At 44.8% G+C, this 17619-nt stretch overlaps 1 protein-coding gene across 1 annotated transcript in view; it reads left to right on the forward strand.

The window, feature by feature from the left end:
• LOC115163856 (netrin receptor unc-5 homolog) overlaps positions 1-17619 on the forward strand; it is a 350736-nt gene that overhangs the window by 220693 nt on the left and 112424 nt on the right. Inside the window, exon 2 of the mRNA XM_029716070.1 lies at positions 2807-3025. Coding sequence (XP_029571930.1) covers positions 2807-3025 — 219 coding nt within the window. The remainder of the gene's footprint in view (positions 1-2806; positions 3026-17619) is intronic.

Genomic DNA, 17619 nt, shown 5'->3' on the forward strand with positions numbered 1-17619 from the left:
TCCTCTCCTCTCCTCCTCTCCTCCTCTCCTCCTCTCTACCTCTCTCCTCCTCCTCTCCTCCCCCCCTCCTCACCTCCTCTTCTCTGCCTACCGTGATGTGAGTTCTACTAGTAGACAGACAGCAGAGCTACACTACATGACCAAAAGAATGTGGACAACTGCTCGTCGAACATCTCATTCCAAAATCATGGGCATTAATATGGAGTTGGTCCCCCCTGTTGCTGCTATAACAGCCTCTACTCTTCTGGGAAGGCTTTCCACTAAATGTTGGAACATTGCTGCAGGGACTTGCTTCCATTCATCCACAAGAGCATTAGTGAGATCGGGCACTGATGTTGGGCGATTAGGCCTGGCTCACAGTTGGCGTTCCAATTCATCTCAAAGGTGTTCAATGGGGTTGAGGTCAGGGCTCTGTGCAGGCCAGTCAAGTTCTTCCACACCGATCTTGACAAAACATTTCTGTATGGACCTTGCTTTGTGCACGGGGGCATTGTCATGCTGAAACAGGAAAGGGCCTTCCCCAAATGTTGCCACAAAGTTGGGAGCACAGAATTGTCTAGAATGTCATTGTATGCTGTAGCGTTAAGATTTCCCTTCACTGGAACTAAGGAGCCTGAACCATGAAAAACAGCCCCAGACCATTATTCCTCCTCCACCAAACTTTACAGTTGGCACTATACATTGGGGAAGGTAGCGTTCTCCTGGCATCCAGCAAACCCAGATTCGTCCGTCGGACTGCCAGATGGTGAAGCATGATGACCCAGAAGCGTGATACACATTCAGCACTCGACGGTCCCGTTCTGTTAGCTTGTGTGGCCTACCACCACTTCTGAGCCGTTGTTGCTCCTAGACGTTTCCACTTCACAATAACACCACGTACAGTTGACCGGGGGGCAACTCTAGCTGGGCTGAAATTTGATGAACTGACTAGTTGGAACGGTGGCTTTCTATGACGGTGCCACGTTGAAAGTCACTGAGCTTTTCCGTAAGGCCATTCTACAGCCAATGTTTGTCTATGGAGATTGCATGGCGGTGTGCTCGATTTTATACACCTGTCAGCAACGGGTGTGGCTGAAATCCACTAATTTGAAGGGGTGTCCTCATACTTTTGTATATATAGTTTACTGTATATAACATAGTGTGAGTGACTGACTGGATTTATGACCCGCAGTCAGCTGTGATCTTAAAGTTAAGAGATTAAGAGCAGGAGAGAGTCAGGGTTAACCCAGAGAAAAGAGAGATGGGCTGTGTTCTCTCCTCTCCGTCCTGAGATAGGGCCCAGGGTTAACCCAGAGAATAGAAAGATGGGCTGTGTTCTCTCCTCCCCGTCCTGAGATAGGGCCCAGGGTTAACCCAGAGAAAAGAGAGATGGGCTGTGTTCTCTCCTCTCCGTCCTGAGATAGGGCCCAGGGTTAACCCAGAGAATAGAAAGATGGGCTGTGTTCTCTCCTCTCCGCCCTGAGATAGGGCCCAGGGTTAACCCAGAGAATAGAAAGATGGGCTGTGTTCTCTCCTCTCCGTCCTGAGATAGGGCCCAGGGTTAACCCAGAGAATAGAAAGATGGGCTGTGTTCTCTCCTCTCCGTCCTGAGATAGGGCCCAGGGTTAACCCAGAGAAAAAAGAGAGATGGGCTGTGTTCTCTCTGACCCATGCAGGCCCAAGGCTAGTCAAATTTAAACCCTCAGTAACTTCAGCTTTGAGTTATTTCAGTGGGAGTGGGAGTGTCTGAACAAGAAACCAGAACACGAATTGTGCACAATGCTGCCCACTCAATGGAATCATTGTGTGTTTGCCATGAACCAGTGTTGTTCATAGTAACAAAGACACTCTCCTCACTCAATTCTGGAGAAAAAGAGCTTCTTCTTCTCCACTCTAAAACCACTTTAACTGCAAGGTCTCTCAACCAAAATACCTAGGGACTTTCTAAAAAAGACATTGCACAAATAAGCAGTTTCAGGGTATTCTACCGATCTACCTATTGACAGTTACTGTGTATATTGTGTTGGATTGGGTTTTTACTAAAAATCTGTTGAAGCCGATTCTAGATTTAATTTTGGATTGGACCGTGCTTAATGTGAGTCTGGAAGGAGAGTTTGAAAGTCTAGCCAGACACCTAGGTATTTGTAGTTGTCCACGTATTCAGAACCGTCCAGAGTAGTCATGCTGGACGGGCGGGCGGGTGCGGGCAGCGATCGGTTGAAGAGCATGCATTTAGTTTTACATGCATTTATGAGCAGTTGGAGGCCACGGAAGGAGAGTTGTATGGCATTGAAGCTTGTCTGGAGGTTAGTTAACACAGTGTCCAAAGAGGGGCCAGAAGTATACAGAATGGTGTCGTCTGCGTAGAGTTGGATCAGAGAATCACCAGCAGCAAGAGCGACATCATTTATATATACATGCTTTTGTTTAGGACCTTGAGCGTGGCTGAGGTGCACCCATGACCAGCTCTGAAACCAGATTGCATAGCGGAGAAGGTACGGTGGGATTAGAAATGGTCGGTGATCTGTTTATTAACTTGGCTTTCGAAGACCTTAGTAAGACAGGGTAGGATAGATATAGGTCTGTAGCAGTTTGGGTCTAGAGTGTCTCCCCCTTTGAAGATGGGGATGACCGCGGCAGCTTTCCAATCTTTAGGAATCTCTACCTATTGACAGTTTCTTCGTACATTGTGTTGGATTGTCTTTAATAAAATCTGTTGACTGTTTTTAACGAAATACTTAGTTTCAGGGTTTATACGTTACAGAACTATTGTCTTTAACTTCCTTTAAAACAAAAAAATTCTTTCTCTTTCCTGTTTATTTCCCAGTTGGTACGGAGCACGTTGCCACGGCGACGCTTCCTGCCTCCTTCAACGATCTGTTACCTCACTTCCTGGTGGAGCCTGACGACGAGTACATAGTGAAGAACAAGCCCGTCACCCTGACCTGTCGCTCCACTCCGGCGACACAGATCTACTTCAAATGTAACGGGGAGTGGGTTCATCAGGATGATCACCTGATAGAACGCAACGTGGACCCAGCAACAGGTAAAACCAATTATTAGGTCAGTTAGAAGACGCTTTTTATCAGACGTGACTTACAGATTCCTAACACTTAATATTTTGCAATATGCAATATGTTTCAACCTACAAGTAGATTAAATGTGTTCATTGATTTAGACCAAAGTCACATGGGCAGCTCTTAATGCCTGGAACAATGACAATGGCATGCTTTACAGAGCGGCCCACCTCTGCCACCTCCGCTACTCTGCCACCTCTGCCACCGCTGCCATCTCTGCCACACTGCCAGCTCTGCGCTGCAGCTTGTTGTGATTCTATCAGGTACACTCAGTCTAGTTGGGATCGTGTCCAGGGCTCCGGCGTTGCGTTGTAATACCTCCATCTCCATGGATACATCATGTAAAGTTCACATTAGTAATCTGTAGTTACTATGGTTGTGGGTTTTGACAACCATGTATGTTTGGGTTGTCAAGGTAACACAAGCATTTTGCAATGTGACCAATACAATTTGATTTGATTTGACAGTAACTACCTTGGTTCATCTCTTAGAACTTTTCCCTTTTCTCACCGTGGTAACCAGTCAGTTATACCATAATGTTTGTTTTCCACTGGTTTGCCCTCCAATCCCCTGGCGGTGTCTGTCTCTGGGCCTTGCCACCAACCGTGCTCTCTCTCTCTCTCTCTCTCTCTCTCTCTCTCTCTCACTCACTCACTCTCTCACTCACTCACTCACTCACTCACTCACTCACTCACTCTCTCACTCACTCTCAATTCAAATGTCAGGTTTTTTGTTGTTGTCGTGTTTTACTTCCATTTTCTCCCCCAATTTCAATCTTGTCTCATTTCTGCATCTCCCCAACGGGCTCGGGAGAGGCGAAGGTCGAGTCATGTGTCCTCAAACCGCGCTTCTTAGACAACCGCCCGCTTAACCCGGATTCCAACTGTTATGACCTCTGTGTCACTCTGGAGGCCCCTCAGTTCCAAATCAAGGGGCTTTATTGACATGGGAAACATATCTTAACATTGGCAAAGCAAGTGAAGTAGATAATAAACAAAAGTTAAACAAACAATAAAAAGTTACAGTAAAAATTACACTAAGTTACATTAAGATCCAAAAGAATAAAGACATTTCAAATGGCATATTATGTATAATACAGTTTTGTACAAAAGAGTAAATACATTAAATATAAATATGGGTTGTATTTACAATGGTGCAGGTCACAAATCTTGCTGCTGTGATGAAACACTGTGGTATTCAACCCAATAGATATGGGAGTTTATCAAAATTGGGATTGTTTTCAAATTCTTTGTGGGTCTGTTTAATCTGAGGGAAATATGTGTCTCTAATATGGTCATACATTTGGCAGGAGGTTAGGAAGTGCAGCTCAGTTTCCACCTCATTTTGTGGGCAGTGTGCACATAGCTTGTCTTCTCTTGAGAGCCAGGTCTGCCCAAAGCGGCCTTTCTCAATAGCAAGGCTATGCTCACTGAGTCTGTACAAAGTGAAAGCTTTCTTTAAGTTTGTGTCAGTCACAGTGGGCAGGTATTCTGCCACTGTGTACTCTCTGTTTAGGGCCAAATAGCAATGTGTGAAAATAATTATATTTTTGTTTTCTCATGATTTGGTTGGGTCTAATTGTGTTGCTGTCCTGGGGCTCTGTGGGGTCTGTGTGTGTATGTGAACAAAGCCCCAGGACCAGCTTGCTTAGGGGACTCTTCTCCAGGTTCATCTCTCTGTAGGTGATGGCTTTGTTATGGAAGGTTTGGGAATTGCTTCCTTTTAGGTGGTTGTAGAATTTAATTGCTCTTTTCTGGATTTTGATAATTAGCGGGTATCGGCCTAATTCTGCTCTGCGTGCATTATTTGGTGTTTTACGTTGTACACAGAATATATTTTTGCAGAATTCTGCATGCAGTCTCAATTTGTTGTTTGTCCCATTTTGTGAATTCTTGGTTGGTGAGCAGGACCCCAGACCTCACAACCATAAAGGGCAATGGGTTCTATAACTGATTCAAGTATTTGTAGACAGATCCTAATTGCTATGTCGAATTTCATGTTCCTTCCTCTCAGATCTTTCACAGCTTTGTGGAAGTTACCTGTGGCGCTGATGTTTAGGCCGAGGTATGTATAGTTTTTTGTGCGCTCTAGGGCAACAGTGTCTAGATGGAAATATGTATTTGTGGTCCTTTGTGGCAACTGGACTTTTTTTGGAACACCATTATTATATTATTATTTTTTGCATTACTGAGATTTACTGTCAGGGCCCAGGTCTGACAGAATCTGTGCAGAACATCTAGGCGCTGCTGTAGGCCCTCCTTGGTTGGGGACAGAAGCACCAGATCATCAGCAAACAGTAGACATTTGACTTCAGATTCTAGTAGGGTGAGGCCGGGTGCTGCAGACTGTTCTAGTGCCCTCGCCAATTCGTTGATATATATGTTGAAGAGGGTGGGGCTCAATCTGCATCCCTGTCTCACACCAAGGCATTGTGGAAAGAAATGTGTGTGTTTTTTTTGCCAATTTTAATCGCAAACTTGTTGTTTGGAGTTTAAAATGTTGTATGTTTTTTCCACTAACACTACTTTCCATCAATTTGTATAGCGGACACTGATGCCAAATTGAGTCAAAAGCTTTTTTTTAAATAAACAAAGCATGAGAAGACCTTTGTTTAGGTTCTCTTTTTTAATTAGGGTGCGCAGGGTGAATACGTGGTCTGTCGTAAAGTAATTTTGCAAAAAGCCAATTTGACATTTGATCACTACATTCTTTTCACTGAGGAAATGTACGAGTCTGCTGTTAATGATAATGCAGAGCATTTTCGCAAGGTTGCTATTGGCGCAAATCCCACAGTATATTATTGTGGTCAAATTTGTCTCTACTTTTGTGGATTAGGGTGATCAATCCTTGGTTCCAAACATTGGGGAAGAAGCCAGATCTGAGGATGATGTTACAGAGTTTTAGTTTAGCCAATTGGTATTTGTTGTCTGTATATTTGATCGTTTCATTGAGGATTCCATCAACACCACAGGCCTTTTTGGGTTGGAGGGTTTTATTTTGTCCTTTAGTTCATTCAAGGTAATTGGAGAATCCAGTGGGTTCTGGTAGTCTTTAATAGTTGATTATAAGATTTGTATTTGATCATGTATATATTTGTTTGCTGTTTGTTCTTTATTATAGAGCCAAAAAGATTGGAGAGGTGGTTTATCCATACATCTCCATTTTGGATAGAAAACTATTTGTGTTTATTTTGTGTTTTCTAATTTTCCCAGAAGTGGTTAGAGTCTCTTTCCCTCTCTCACTCTCTCTCTCTCTCTCTCTCTCTCTCTCTCTCTCTCTCTCCCTCGTTTATCCCTTCGTGTTGTTTAGTGTTTTCCAATTTTCTCCAGAATTGTTAAAGTCTGTGGATTCTATATTCTATTGAGCTGATTTCTGGTGTGCTTCTTTTCTTTATTTCTGTTTTAGTGATGTTCCTTCTTTCTCCGTAGTGTGTTTCTGTATTGTTTTAGTGATTCACCATAGTGAAGGCGTAGACTCAAGTTTTCTGGGTCTCTATGTTTTTGGTTGCATAGGTGCCTCAATTTCCTTAGGTTTTTCCATTCTTCATCAACCATTTGTCATTGTTGTTCATTTTCTTATGTTTCCTGCTTGAAATTGTTAGATTTGATAGGGAGGCTGAGAGTTCAAATATATTGTTTAGGCTTTCTGCTGCCAAGTTTACACCAACAAGCATTTTGTCCAGGAAGTTGTCTAAAAGGGATTGAATTTGTTGTTGCCTAATTGTTTTTTGGTTGGTTTCCACACTACTTTCCTTCCATCTATAGCATTTCTTAATATTATTCAGTTCCTTTGGCTTTGATGCATCATGAATGAGTATTGCTCTGTTCCAGTAGACTGTGATTTTGCTATGATCTGACAGGGGTGTCAGTGGGCTGACTGTGAACTCTCTGAGAGACTCTGGGTTTAGGTCAGTGATAAAGTAGTCTACTGTACTACTGCCAAGGGATGAGCTATAGGTGTACCTACCATAGGAGTCCCCTCGAAGCCTACCATTGACTATGTACAGACCCAGCGTGCGACAGAGCTGCAGGAGTTGTGACCCATTTTTGTTGGTTATGTTGTCGTAGTTGTGCCTAGGGGGTGATATGGGGGAGGGAATGCTGTCACCTCCAGGTAGGTGTTTGTCCCTCTGTGTGCTGAGGGTGTCAGGTTCTTGTCCAGTTCTGGCATTTGTCACCACAGACTAGTACATGTCCCTGGGCCTGGAAATGATTGATTTCCCCCTCCAGGATGGAGAAGCTGTCTTCATTAAAGTATGGGGATTCTAGTGGGGGGATATAGGTAGGATGGAGAAGCTGTCTTCATTAAAGTATGGGGATTCTAGTGGGGGGATATAGGTAGGATGGAGAAGCTGTCTTCATTATAGTATGGGGATTCTAGTGGGGGGATATAGGTAGGATGGAGAAGCTGTCTTCATTAAAGCATGGGGATTCTAGTGGGGGGATATAGGTAGGATGGAGAAGCTGTCTTCATTAAAGTATGGGGATTCTAGTGTGGGGATATAGGTAGGATGGAGAAGCTGTCTTCATTAAAGTATGGGGAATCTAGTGGGGGGGATATAGGTAGGATGGAGAAGCTGTCTTCATTAAAGCATGGGGATTCTAGTGGGGGGATATAGGTAGGATGGAGAAGCTGTCTTCATTAAAGTATGGGGATTCTAGTGGGGGGGATATAGGTAGGATGGAGAAGCTGTCTTCATTAAAGTATGGGGAATCTAGTGGGGGGATATAGGTAGGATGGAGAAGCTGTCTTCATTATAGTATGGGGATTCTAGTGGGGGGATATAGGTAGGATGGAGAAGCTGTCTTCATTAAAGTATGGGGATTCTAGTGGGTAGCACACAGGAGGACATTTTTCTCTGTTGAGATCATTTCCTTATTAATTTCTATCCAGATGTAAAATGTTCCTGTTTTGACTAATTTAATAGAGTGAATTAGATCTGCTCTATACCAAATTAGCATATCCATTAGCTTACCCCTTGAGTACCTTCCCTGTTTCACACCTGGTAGTGTGGTGGATGGGACTACCAGCTCTCTGTAACCTAGAGGGCAACCAGTGGGTCCATCTCCTCTATACCACCTGGTAGTGTGGTGGATGGGACTACCAGCTCTCTGTAACCTAGAGGGCAACCAGTGGGTCCATCTCCTCTATACCACCTGGTAATGTGGTGGATGGGACTACCAGCTCTCTGTAACCTAGAGGGTAACCAGTGGGTCCGTCTCCTCTATACCACCTGGTAGTGTGGTGGATGGGACTACCAGCTCTCTGTAACCTAGAGGACAACCAGTGGGTCCATCTCCTCTATACCACCCACCTGGTAGTGTGGTGGATGGGACTACCAGCTCTCTGTAACCTAGAGGACAACCAGTGGGTCCATCTCCTCTATACCACCTGGTAGTGTGGTGGATGGGACTACCAGCTCTCTGTAACCTAGAGGACAACCAGTGGGTCCGTCTCCTCTATACCACCTGGTAGTGTGGTGGATGGGACTACCAGCTCTCTGTAACCTAGAGGGTAACCAGTGGGTCCATCTCCTCTATACCACCCACCTGGTAGTGTGGTGGATGGGACTACCAGCTCTCTGTAACCTAGAGGACAACCAGTGGGTCCGTCTCCTCTATACCACCTGGTAGTGTGGTGGATGGGACTACCAGCTCTCTGTAACCTAGAGGACAACCAGTGGGTCCGTCTCCTCTATACCACCTGGTAGTGTGGTGGATGGGACTACCAGCTCTCTGTAACCTAGAGGACAACCAGTGGGTCCATCTCCTCTATACCACCTGGTAGTGTGGTGGATGGGACTACCAGCTCTCTGTAACCTAGAGGACAACCAGTGGGTCCGTCTCCTCTATACCACCCACCTGGTAGTTTGGTGGATGGGACTACCAGCTCTCTGTAACCTAGAGGGCAACCAGTGGGTCCATCTCCTCTATACCACCTGGTAGTGTGGTGGATGGGACTACCAGCTCTCTGTAACCTAGAGGACAACCAGTGGGTCCATCTCCTCTATACCACCCACCTGGTAGTGTGGTGGATGGGACTACCAGCTCTCTGTAACCTAGAGGGCAACCAGTGGGTCCATCTCCTCTATACCACCTGGTAGTGTGGTGGATGGGACTACCAGCTCTCTGTAACCTAGAGGGCAACCAGTGGGTCCGTCTCCTCTATACCACCCACCTGGTAGTGTGGTGGATGGGACTACCAGCTCTCTGTAACCTAGAGGGCAACCAGTGGGTCCATCTCCTCTATACCACCTGGTAGTGTGGTGGATGGGACTACCAGCTCTCTGTAACCTAGAGGGCAACCAGTGGGTCCGTCTCCTCTATACCACCCACCTGGTAGTGTGGTGGATGGGACTACCAGCTCTCTGTAACCTAGAGGGCAACCAGTGGGTCCATCTCCTCTATACCACCTGGTAGTTTGGTGGATGGGACTACCAGCTCTCTGTAACCTAGAGGACAACCAGTGGGTCCGTCTCCTCTATACCACCTGGTAGTGTGGTGGATGGGACTACCAGCTCTCTGTAACCTAGAGGACAACCAGTGGGTCCATCTCCTCTATACCACCCACCTGGTAGTGTGGTGGATGGGACTACCAGCTCTCTGTAACCTAGAGGGCAACCAGTGGGTCCATCTCCTCTATACCACCTGGTAGTGTGGTGGATGGGACTACCAGCTCTCTGTAACCTAGATGGCAACCAGTGGGTCCATCTCCTCTATACCACCTGGTAGTGTGGTGGATGGGACTACCAGCTCTCTGTAACCTAGAGGGCAACCAGTGGGTCCGTCTCCTCTATACCACCTGGTAGTGTGGTGGATGGGACTACCAGCTCTCTGTAACCTAGAGGGCAACCAGTGGGTCCATCTCCTCTATACCACCTGGTAGTGTGGTGGATGGGACTACCAGCTCTCTGTAACCTAGAGGGTAACCAGTGGGTCCATCTCCTCTATACCACCCACCTGGTAGTGTGGTGGATGGGACAACCAGCTCTCTGTAACCTAGAGGGCAACCAGTGGATCCATCTCCTCTATACCATGTTTCTTGTAGAATGACAATGTCTGTATTTCCGATATCTTTGATGAAGTCCAGGTTCCTGCTCTTTAGGCCAAAGGCACATGACCTCAGGCCTTGGATATTCCAGGATGAGATAGTGAAGAATTTGTGTTCCATAAAGTGTCAAATGTTGTTAGTTATGTGGTTCTTTCTTTCTCTCTCTCTCTCTCTCTCCTCTCTCTCTCTCTCTCTCTCTCTCCCCTCTCCCTCCTCTCTCTCTCTCTCTCTCCCCTCTCTCCTCTCTCTCTCTCTCCTCTCCCCTCTCTCCTCTCTCTCTCTCTCTCTCTCTCTCTCCTCTCTCTCTTTTCTCTTCTCTCTCTCTCTCTCTCCTCTCTCTCTCTCTCTCTCTCTCTCTCTCTCTCTCTCTCTCTCTCTCTCTCTCTCTCTCTCTCTCATGCCCAACCCCTCCATTGCCCTGCCACACAGGACGGGATGAAATACAAGTCTCATTACAAGGCTGTAGCTATTAATGCTTTATCAATTAGCAGGTGGTACAAGGCCATTATCATCATCCAGGACTCCCCTGGCCTCCCCTCTCTTCCCCTCGCCTCTCCTCTCCTCTCCTCCACTTACTTCCACTCCTCTCCCCTCGCCAACCCTCTTCTCTCCTCTCCTCTCCTCTCCCTCTCCTCTCCTCTCCTCTCTTCTCCTCTCCTCTCCTCTCCTGCCACGGCCTCTCCTCTCCTCGCCAACCCTCTTCTCCCCTCTCCTTCCCTGACTTCCCCTCTCCTCCCCTCTCCTCCCTTCTCCTGCCCTACCCTGGTCTCCCCTCTCCTCCCCTCCCCTCCTCTCGCCAACCCTCTCCTCCCCTCTCCTTCCCTGGCCTCCCCTGGCCTCCCCTCGCCAACCCTCTCCTCTCCTCCACTCCCCTCCACTCCTCTCCCCACTCCTGCCCTGCTTCTCCTATTTCCTGCTGTTCACAAGAGCTCAGGGTTTTCAGGTCTTGGAAGATAGCAGCGTATCGGCTTCTGCTTAAATTGTGTCCTGGATTGTTCTCTGATAGGCTGATAGCCCATTAAAGATCATGTTTAATTACTGCTCTGTTCAGCCACCCCATTCCAGCCAGGAACTGAGGACTTTTAACTTTGAACACAGTTTAGTTTGTTCAAAAAGAAAATAGCTCATTAATCCAAAAAAAAAAAAAACAGAGACAGACGGACAGACGGACGGACAGAGGACAGGTCTATGTGTGATCCCTCCTCTTTTTCTGTGATTAATACTGCTGCTCTATGTATTAAATAAAGGATATCTGCTTCCTCTAAACCCATCTCCTTTCCCTCAGATACAAAAATAACTGAATTACTAAATCACATTAAAAACCACTGGGTCTGGTCAATCAGGAAATACAGATTGTATACAGATCAAAACCTATGGGGGCTGTGCCACAAATGGCACCCTATTCCCTTTGTAGTGCACTACTTTTAACCAGCGCCCTATGGGCCATGGTCAGAAGATTTGACACTATAAAGGCAATAAGGTGCCATTTGGGACATATCCAGTGGCACCACAATAACACATGATTAGTTCTATTCAGGGAAGTAATAGCTAGATGGTTTAAAAGATTTTGAGTGGCATAACATACAGTATTAAGACTTGAAAGGATTGATTGAGGGCAGACGGGGGGAATAGAGGATTGGGTTATCACTGTGGTGATAAAGCCCTGAGGTTGTAAGAGAAGGAAGGTCACATTCTTTTAGCCAGAGTCCAGAATGGCACCCTATTCCCTATAAAGTGCACTACTTTTGACCAGGGCTCATTGGGCAACACAGATTCTATGTAAAGTATAGGGTGGCATTTTGGGGACGCAGACTTCTAGAGGTCAGGACACGTCAGGAGTGATTACGGTATTAAATAGGATATTAAATAGGGTATTAAATAGGGTATTAAAAAGGGTATTAAATAGGGTATTAAAATATACCATAAGACAAGACCACCATATATAACTGTAGAACTCAGGCAGGAGGAATATGAGTCTTGTAACTATATAACTCAGGCAGGATAAATATGAGTCTTGTAACTGTATAACTCAGGCAGGAGGTTATGAGTCTTGTAACTATATAATTCAGGCAGGATAAATATGAGTCTTGTAACTGTATAACTCAGGCAGGAGGTTATGAGTCTTGTAACTATATAATTCAGGCAGGATAAATATGAGTCTTGTAACTGTATAACTCAGGCAGGAGGTTATGAGTCTTGTAACTATATAACTCAGGCAGGAGGTATATGAGTCTTGTAACTGTATAACTGAGGCAGGAGGAATATGAGTCTTGTAACTGTATAACTCAGGCAGGAGGAATATGAGTCTTGTAACTATATAAATCAGGCAGGAGGTTATGAGTCTTGTAACTGTATAACTGAGGCAGGAGGTTATGAGTCTTGTAACTATATAACTCAGGCAGGAGGTTATTATGAGTCTTGTAACTACTTTTCACTCATGGCGAGTCGATGTTAATGGGAGCCTGTTCAGCCCTCCTTTTCCTATATTCCATAATCAGCTCCTTTGTCGTGATCACATTGAGGGAGAGAGGTTGTTATCCTGGCACCACACTGCCAGGTCTCTGACCTCCTCCCTATAGGCCGTCTCATCGTTGTCGGTGATCAGGCCTACCACTGTTGTGTCGTTAGCAAACTTAATGATGGTGTTGGAGTCGTGCTTGGCCACACAGTCGTGGGTGAACAGGGAGTACATCCGAGGAGCGTCAGAGCCGGTGTAGTACGATTCAATCTCAGTCCTGTATTGACGCTTTTTCCTGTTTGATGGTTCGTCGGAGGGCACAGCGGGATTTCTTATAAGCGTCCGGATTAGTGTCCAGCTCCTTGAAGCGGCAGCTCTCGTCTTTTTGCTCGGTGCGATGAAACAGTTGGAAGCCGTTGGATGAATCCCGGAACATATTCCAGTCTGTGTAGCAAAACAGTCCTGTAGCTTAGCATCTGCTTCATCTGACCACTTCCGTATTGAGCGAGTCACTGGACCTTCCTGCTTTAGATTTTGCTTGTAAGCAGGAATCAGGAGGATGAAGTTATGGTCAGATTCGCCAAATGGAGGGCGGGGGAGAGCTTTGTACGCATCTCTGTGTGTGGAGTAAAGGTGGTCTAGAGTTTTTTTCCCCCTCTGGTTGGAGGACATGCTGGTAAAAATTAGGCAAAAGGGATTTATGTTTGCCTGCGTTAAAGTCCTCAACCACTAAGTGCCTCATTTCTGGATGGGTTTTTTTTTTGTTTGCTTATGGTCTTATACAGCTCGTTGAGTACAGACTTAGTGCCAGCGTTGGTTTGTGGTGGTAAATAGATGGCTACGAATAATACAGATGAGAACTCTCTTGGTAGATAGTGTGGTCTACAGATTATCATGAGGTACTCTATCTCAGGCGAGCAATACCTTGAGACTTCTTTAATATTAGACATCGCTCACCGGCAGTTATTGACAAATAGACACACAACCTCGCCCCTCGTCTTACCAGACGTAGCTGCTCTGTCCTGCCGATGCACGGAGAAGCCAGCCATCGTTGTTCAGCCACGTCTCGGTGAAACATAAGATATTACAGTCTTCAATGTCTCGTTGGTAGGATAGTCTTAATCGTAGATCGTGCAGTTTGTTTTTCAATGATTTCACGTTGGCCAATAATACGGAGGGTAGTGGTGGTTTACTTACTCGTCGGCGAATTCTTACAAGGCACCCCGACTTCCTCCCCCTTTTCCTCCGTCTTTTCTTCACGCTGATGACGGGGATTTGGGCCTTGTCTTGAGCTGCCTATTAGTTACAAAATAAGTTACAAAAGGAATTACGAAATGTGTTATGAAATGAGTTACGAACAATGCGAAAAAAACTAACAAAATAGCACAGTTGGTTAGGAGCCCATAAAACGGCAGCCATCCTCTCCAGCGCCATTATCATTTCAAGGTCCATTAACATCGACGGGGCTGAAGTGGAACGGGTCGAGAGTTTCAAGTTCCTTGGTGTCCACATCACCAACGGAATTTCATGGTCCAAACACACCAAGACGGTCGTGAAGAGGGCACAACAAAACTTATTCCCCCTCAGGAGACTGAAAAGATTTGGCATGGGTCCCCAGATCCTCAAAAGGTTCTACAGCTGCACCCCCGAGAGCATCCTGGCAGGTTGCATCACCGCCTGGTATGGCACCTGCTCGGTATCTGACCGTAAGGCGCTACAGAAGGTAGTGCGTATGGCCCAGTACATCACTGGGGCCAAGCATCTTGCCATCCAGGACCTCTATACCAGGCGGTGTCAGAGGAAGGCCCCCTGTATAAAGCCTCGTTATTGTTACTGAATTTTCTTGTGTTACTTTTATATTTTATTTTCGATTTTTACTTTAGTTTATTTAGTAAATATTTTGAAACTCTATTCCTTGAACTGCATTGTTGGTTAAGGACTTGTAAGTAAGCATTTCACAGTAAGGTCTACTACACCTGTTGTATTCGGCATTTCACAGTAAGGTCTACTACACCTGTTGTATTCGGCACATTAGACAAATATAATTAGATTTGACTCTGTGTTACTTAGCCACTGATTATTCAGTGTTTCCATCATTGCTATATATCTCTATGCTACCATCTACCTGAGGTACTAGATAGACTACGGTGCTATATATCTCTAGGTAACCATCTACCCCAGACACTAGATAGACTACAGTGCTATATATCTCTAGGTAACCATCTACCCCAGACACTAGATAGACTACAGTGCTATATATCTCTAGGTAGCCATCTACCCCAGACACTAGATAGACTACGGTGCTATATATCTCTAGGTAACCATCTACCCCAGACACTAGATAGACTACGGTGCTATATATCTCTAGGTAACCATCTACCCCAGACACTAGATAGACTACAGTACTATATATCTCTAGGTAACCATCTACCCCAGACACTAGATAGACTACAGTGCTATATATCTCTAGGTAACCATCTACCCCAGACACTAGATAGACTACAGTGCTATATATCTCTGGGTAACCATCTACCCCAGACACTAGATAGACTACAGTGCTATATATCTCTAGGTAACCATCTACCCCAGACACTAGATAGACTACAGTGCTATATATCTCTGGGTAACCATCTACCCCAGACACTAGATAGACTACAGTAGAGTATCTTGTGAAAGGGAAACATGTCCCCTGGTTATTGCTATGCAGTGTTTTCATCATCACCAGTCCAGCTTTATGTAATCATTTCAATCAGCGGTAGCAGCAGAAAATCACAGTAATAATCATTCATTTTCACAGAGAGGAATATCATGAGGGTGTTAAGACAGGAATGTGGAACGCGTGTATTTTCCACTTGAGAAACTGGTGTTGTCATGGCGTTGTCACCGGTGACGGTGACACAGCTTCAGGACCACATTATGCATAAAAAAAAAACCCATCGGAAGAAACGCAAACACAATCAAATAAATCCATCCTGTTTCTGCCTGTGCAACAATCCCCAACTCACACTGCCAATCTCCTGTCTCTACATAATGAAGAGATGGAGAGAGAGGGGGAGAGAGAGAGAGAGAGATGGAGAGATGGGGAGAGAGAGAGAGAGAGCATTAGAGAGAGAGAGAGAGAGAGAGGGGAGGAGAGAGGGGGGAGAGAGAGATGGAGAGATGGAGAGATGGAGATGGAGAGAGAGATGGAGAGAGAGAGGGAGAAAGAGAGATGGAGAGAGAGAGGGAGAGAGAGAGAGGGGAGGAGAAAGGGGGAGAGAGAGGGAGAGAGAGAGCGTTAGAGAGAGACAGACAGACAAGGAGGGGAAGAGAGAAGAGAGAGAGGGATAGATAGAGACGGAGAAAGAGAGATAAACCCAATCTGCTGTCTCCTGTCGTTCCATGGTATGTCTCATTAGAAGTCATACAGAGAGAGAGAGAGAGAGAGAGAGAGAGAGAGGAGAGAGGAAAAGAGAGGAGGAGAGGGGAGGAGAAGAGGGCCTAATCTATTCAAACACACAGTCATCATTGATTTCCTCTGATGGGATAGGGCTTTATTAGACAAGCCAGCTAGATGTCTTCATTTCCATTCTGATGACAGAGAGAGTGGACAGAACACACAGTATACACTGACAAGAAACTACAGAGTCACAGGTGCAGAGCTTCAATAATGTCCTGGGAAATATAGAGGCCTGACGAACATCCATAGTGACTGCAACATTATTAGTACTCAGATGAACGTGTTCAAGGTGGATATTATTTTCATAGTAACTGTATATTATAGGAGTAGTGGGACAGTGAATGTGGGTATTAATCTCCTTTATAAAGTGAGAGTTTGTCTTTGAAGCAGCCGCAGCAGAAAAACTAATGATATAGGTTACCACGGACAGGTAATGATAAATACTTTTGAGGTGAGTTACTCAGGACAGGTAATGATGAATACTATTGAGGTGAGTTAGGACAGGTAATGATAAATACTATTGAGGTGAGTTAGGACAGGTAATGATAAATACTATTGAGGTGAGTTAGGACAGGTAATGATAAATACTATTGAGGTGAGTTAGGACAGGTAATGATAAATACTATTGAGGTGAATTAGGACAGGTAATGATAAATACTATTGAGGTGAGTTAGGACAGGTAATGATAAATACTATTGAGGTGAGTTAGGACAGGTAATGATAAATACTATTGAGGTGAGTTAGGACAGGTAATGATAAATACTATTGAGGTGAGTTAGGACAGGTAATGATAAATACTATTGAGGTGAGTTAGGACAGGTAATGATAAATACTATTGAGGTGAATTAGGACAGGTAATGATAAATACTATTGAGGTGAGTTAGGACAGGTAATGATAAATACTATTGAGGTGAGTTAGGACAGGTAATGATAAATACTATTGAGGTGAGTTAGGACAGGTAATGATAAATACTATTGAGGTGAGTTACTCAGGACAGGTAATGATAAATACTATTGAGGTGAGTTAGGACAGGTAATGATGAAGACTATTGAGGTGAGTTACTCAGGACAGGTAATGATAAATACTATTGAGGTGAGTTAGGACAGGTAATGATGAAGACTATTGAGGTGAGTTACTCAGGACAGGTAATGATAAATACTATTGAGGTGAGTTAGGACAGGTAATGATAAATACTATTGAGGTGAGTTAGGACAGGTAATGATAAATACTATTGAGGTGAGTTACTCAGGACAGGTAATGATGAATACTATTGAGGTGAGTTACTCAGGACAGGTAATGATAAAGACTTCAACATCATATTTTAGGGTGATGACTCCCGTTAGGCCGGAGACATGAGCATCTAGTCATTACATACAGATCTCTGACTAAAGTAACACCGACATCATATTTTAATTTAGTATTGATGGTTTAACATCAGCTGTGATGTTGAATTTAGTATTGATGGTTTATCATCAGCTGTGAGGTTGAATTTAGTATTGATGGTTTATCATCAGCTGAGAGGTTGAATTTAGTATTGATGGTTTATCATCAGCTGAGAGGTTGAATTTAGTATTGATGGTTTATCATCAGCTGTGAGGTTGAATTTAGTATTGAT

Source organism: Salmo trutta, chromosome 3, assembly GCF_901001165.1.
Source record: "Salmo trutta chromosome 3, fSalTru1.1, whole genome shotgun sequence".
Classification (NCBI taxonomy): domain Eukaryota; kingdom Metazoa; phylum Chordata; class Actinopteri; order Salmoniformes; family Salmonidae; genus Salmo; species Salmo trutta.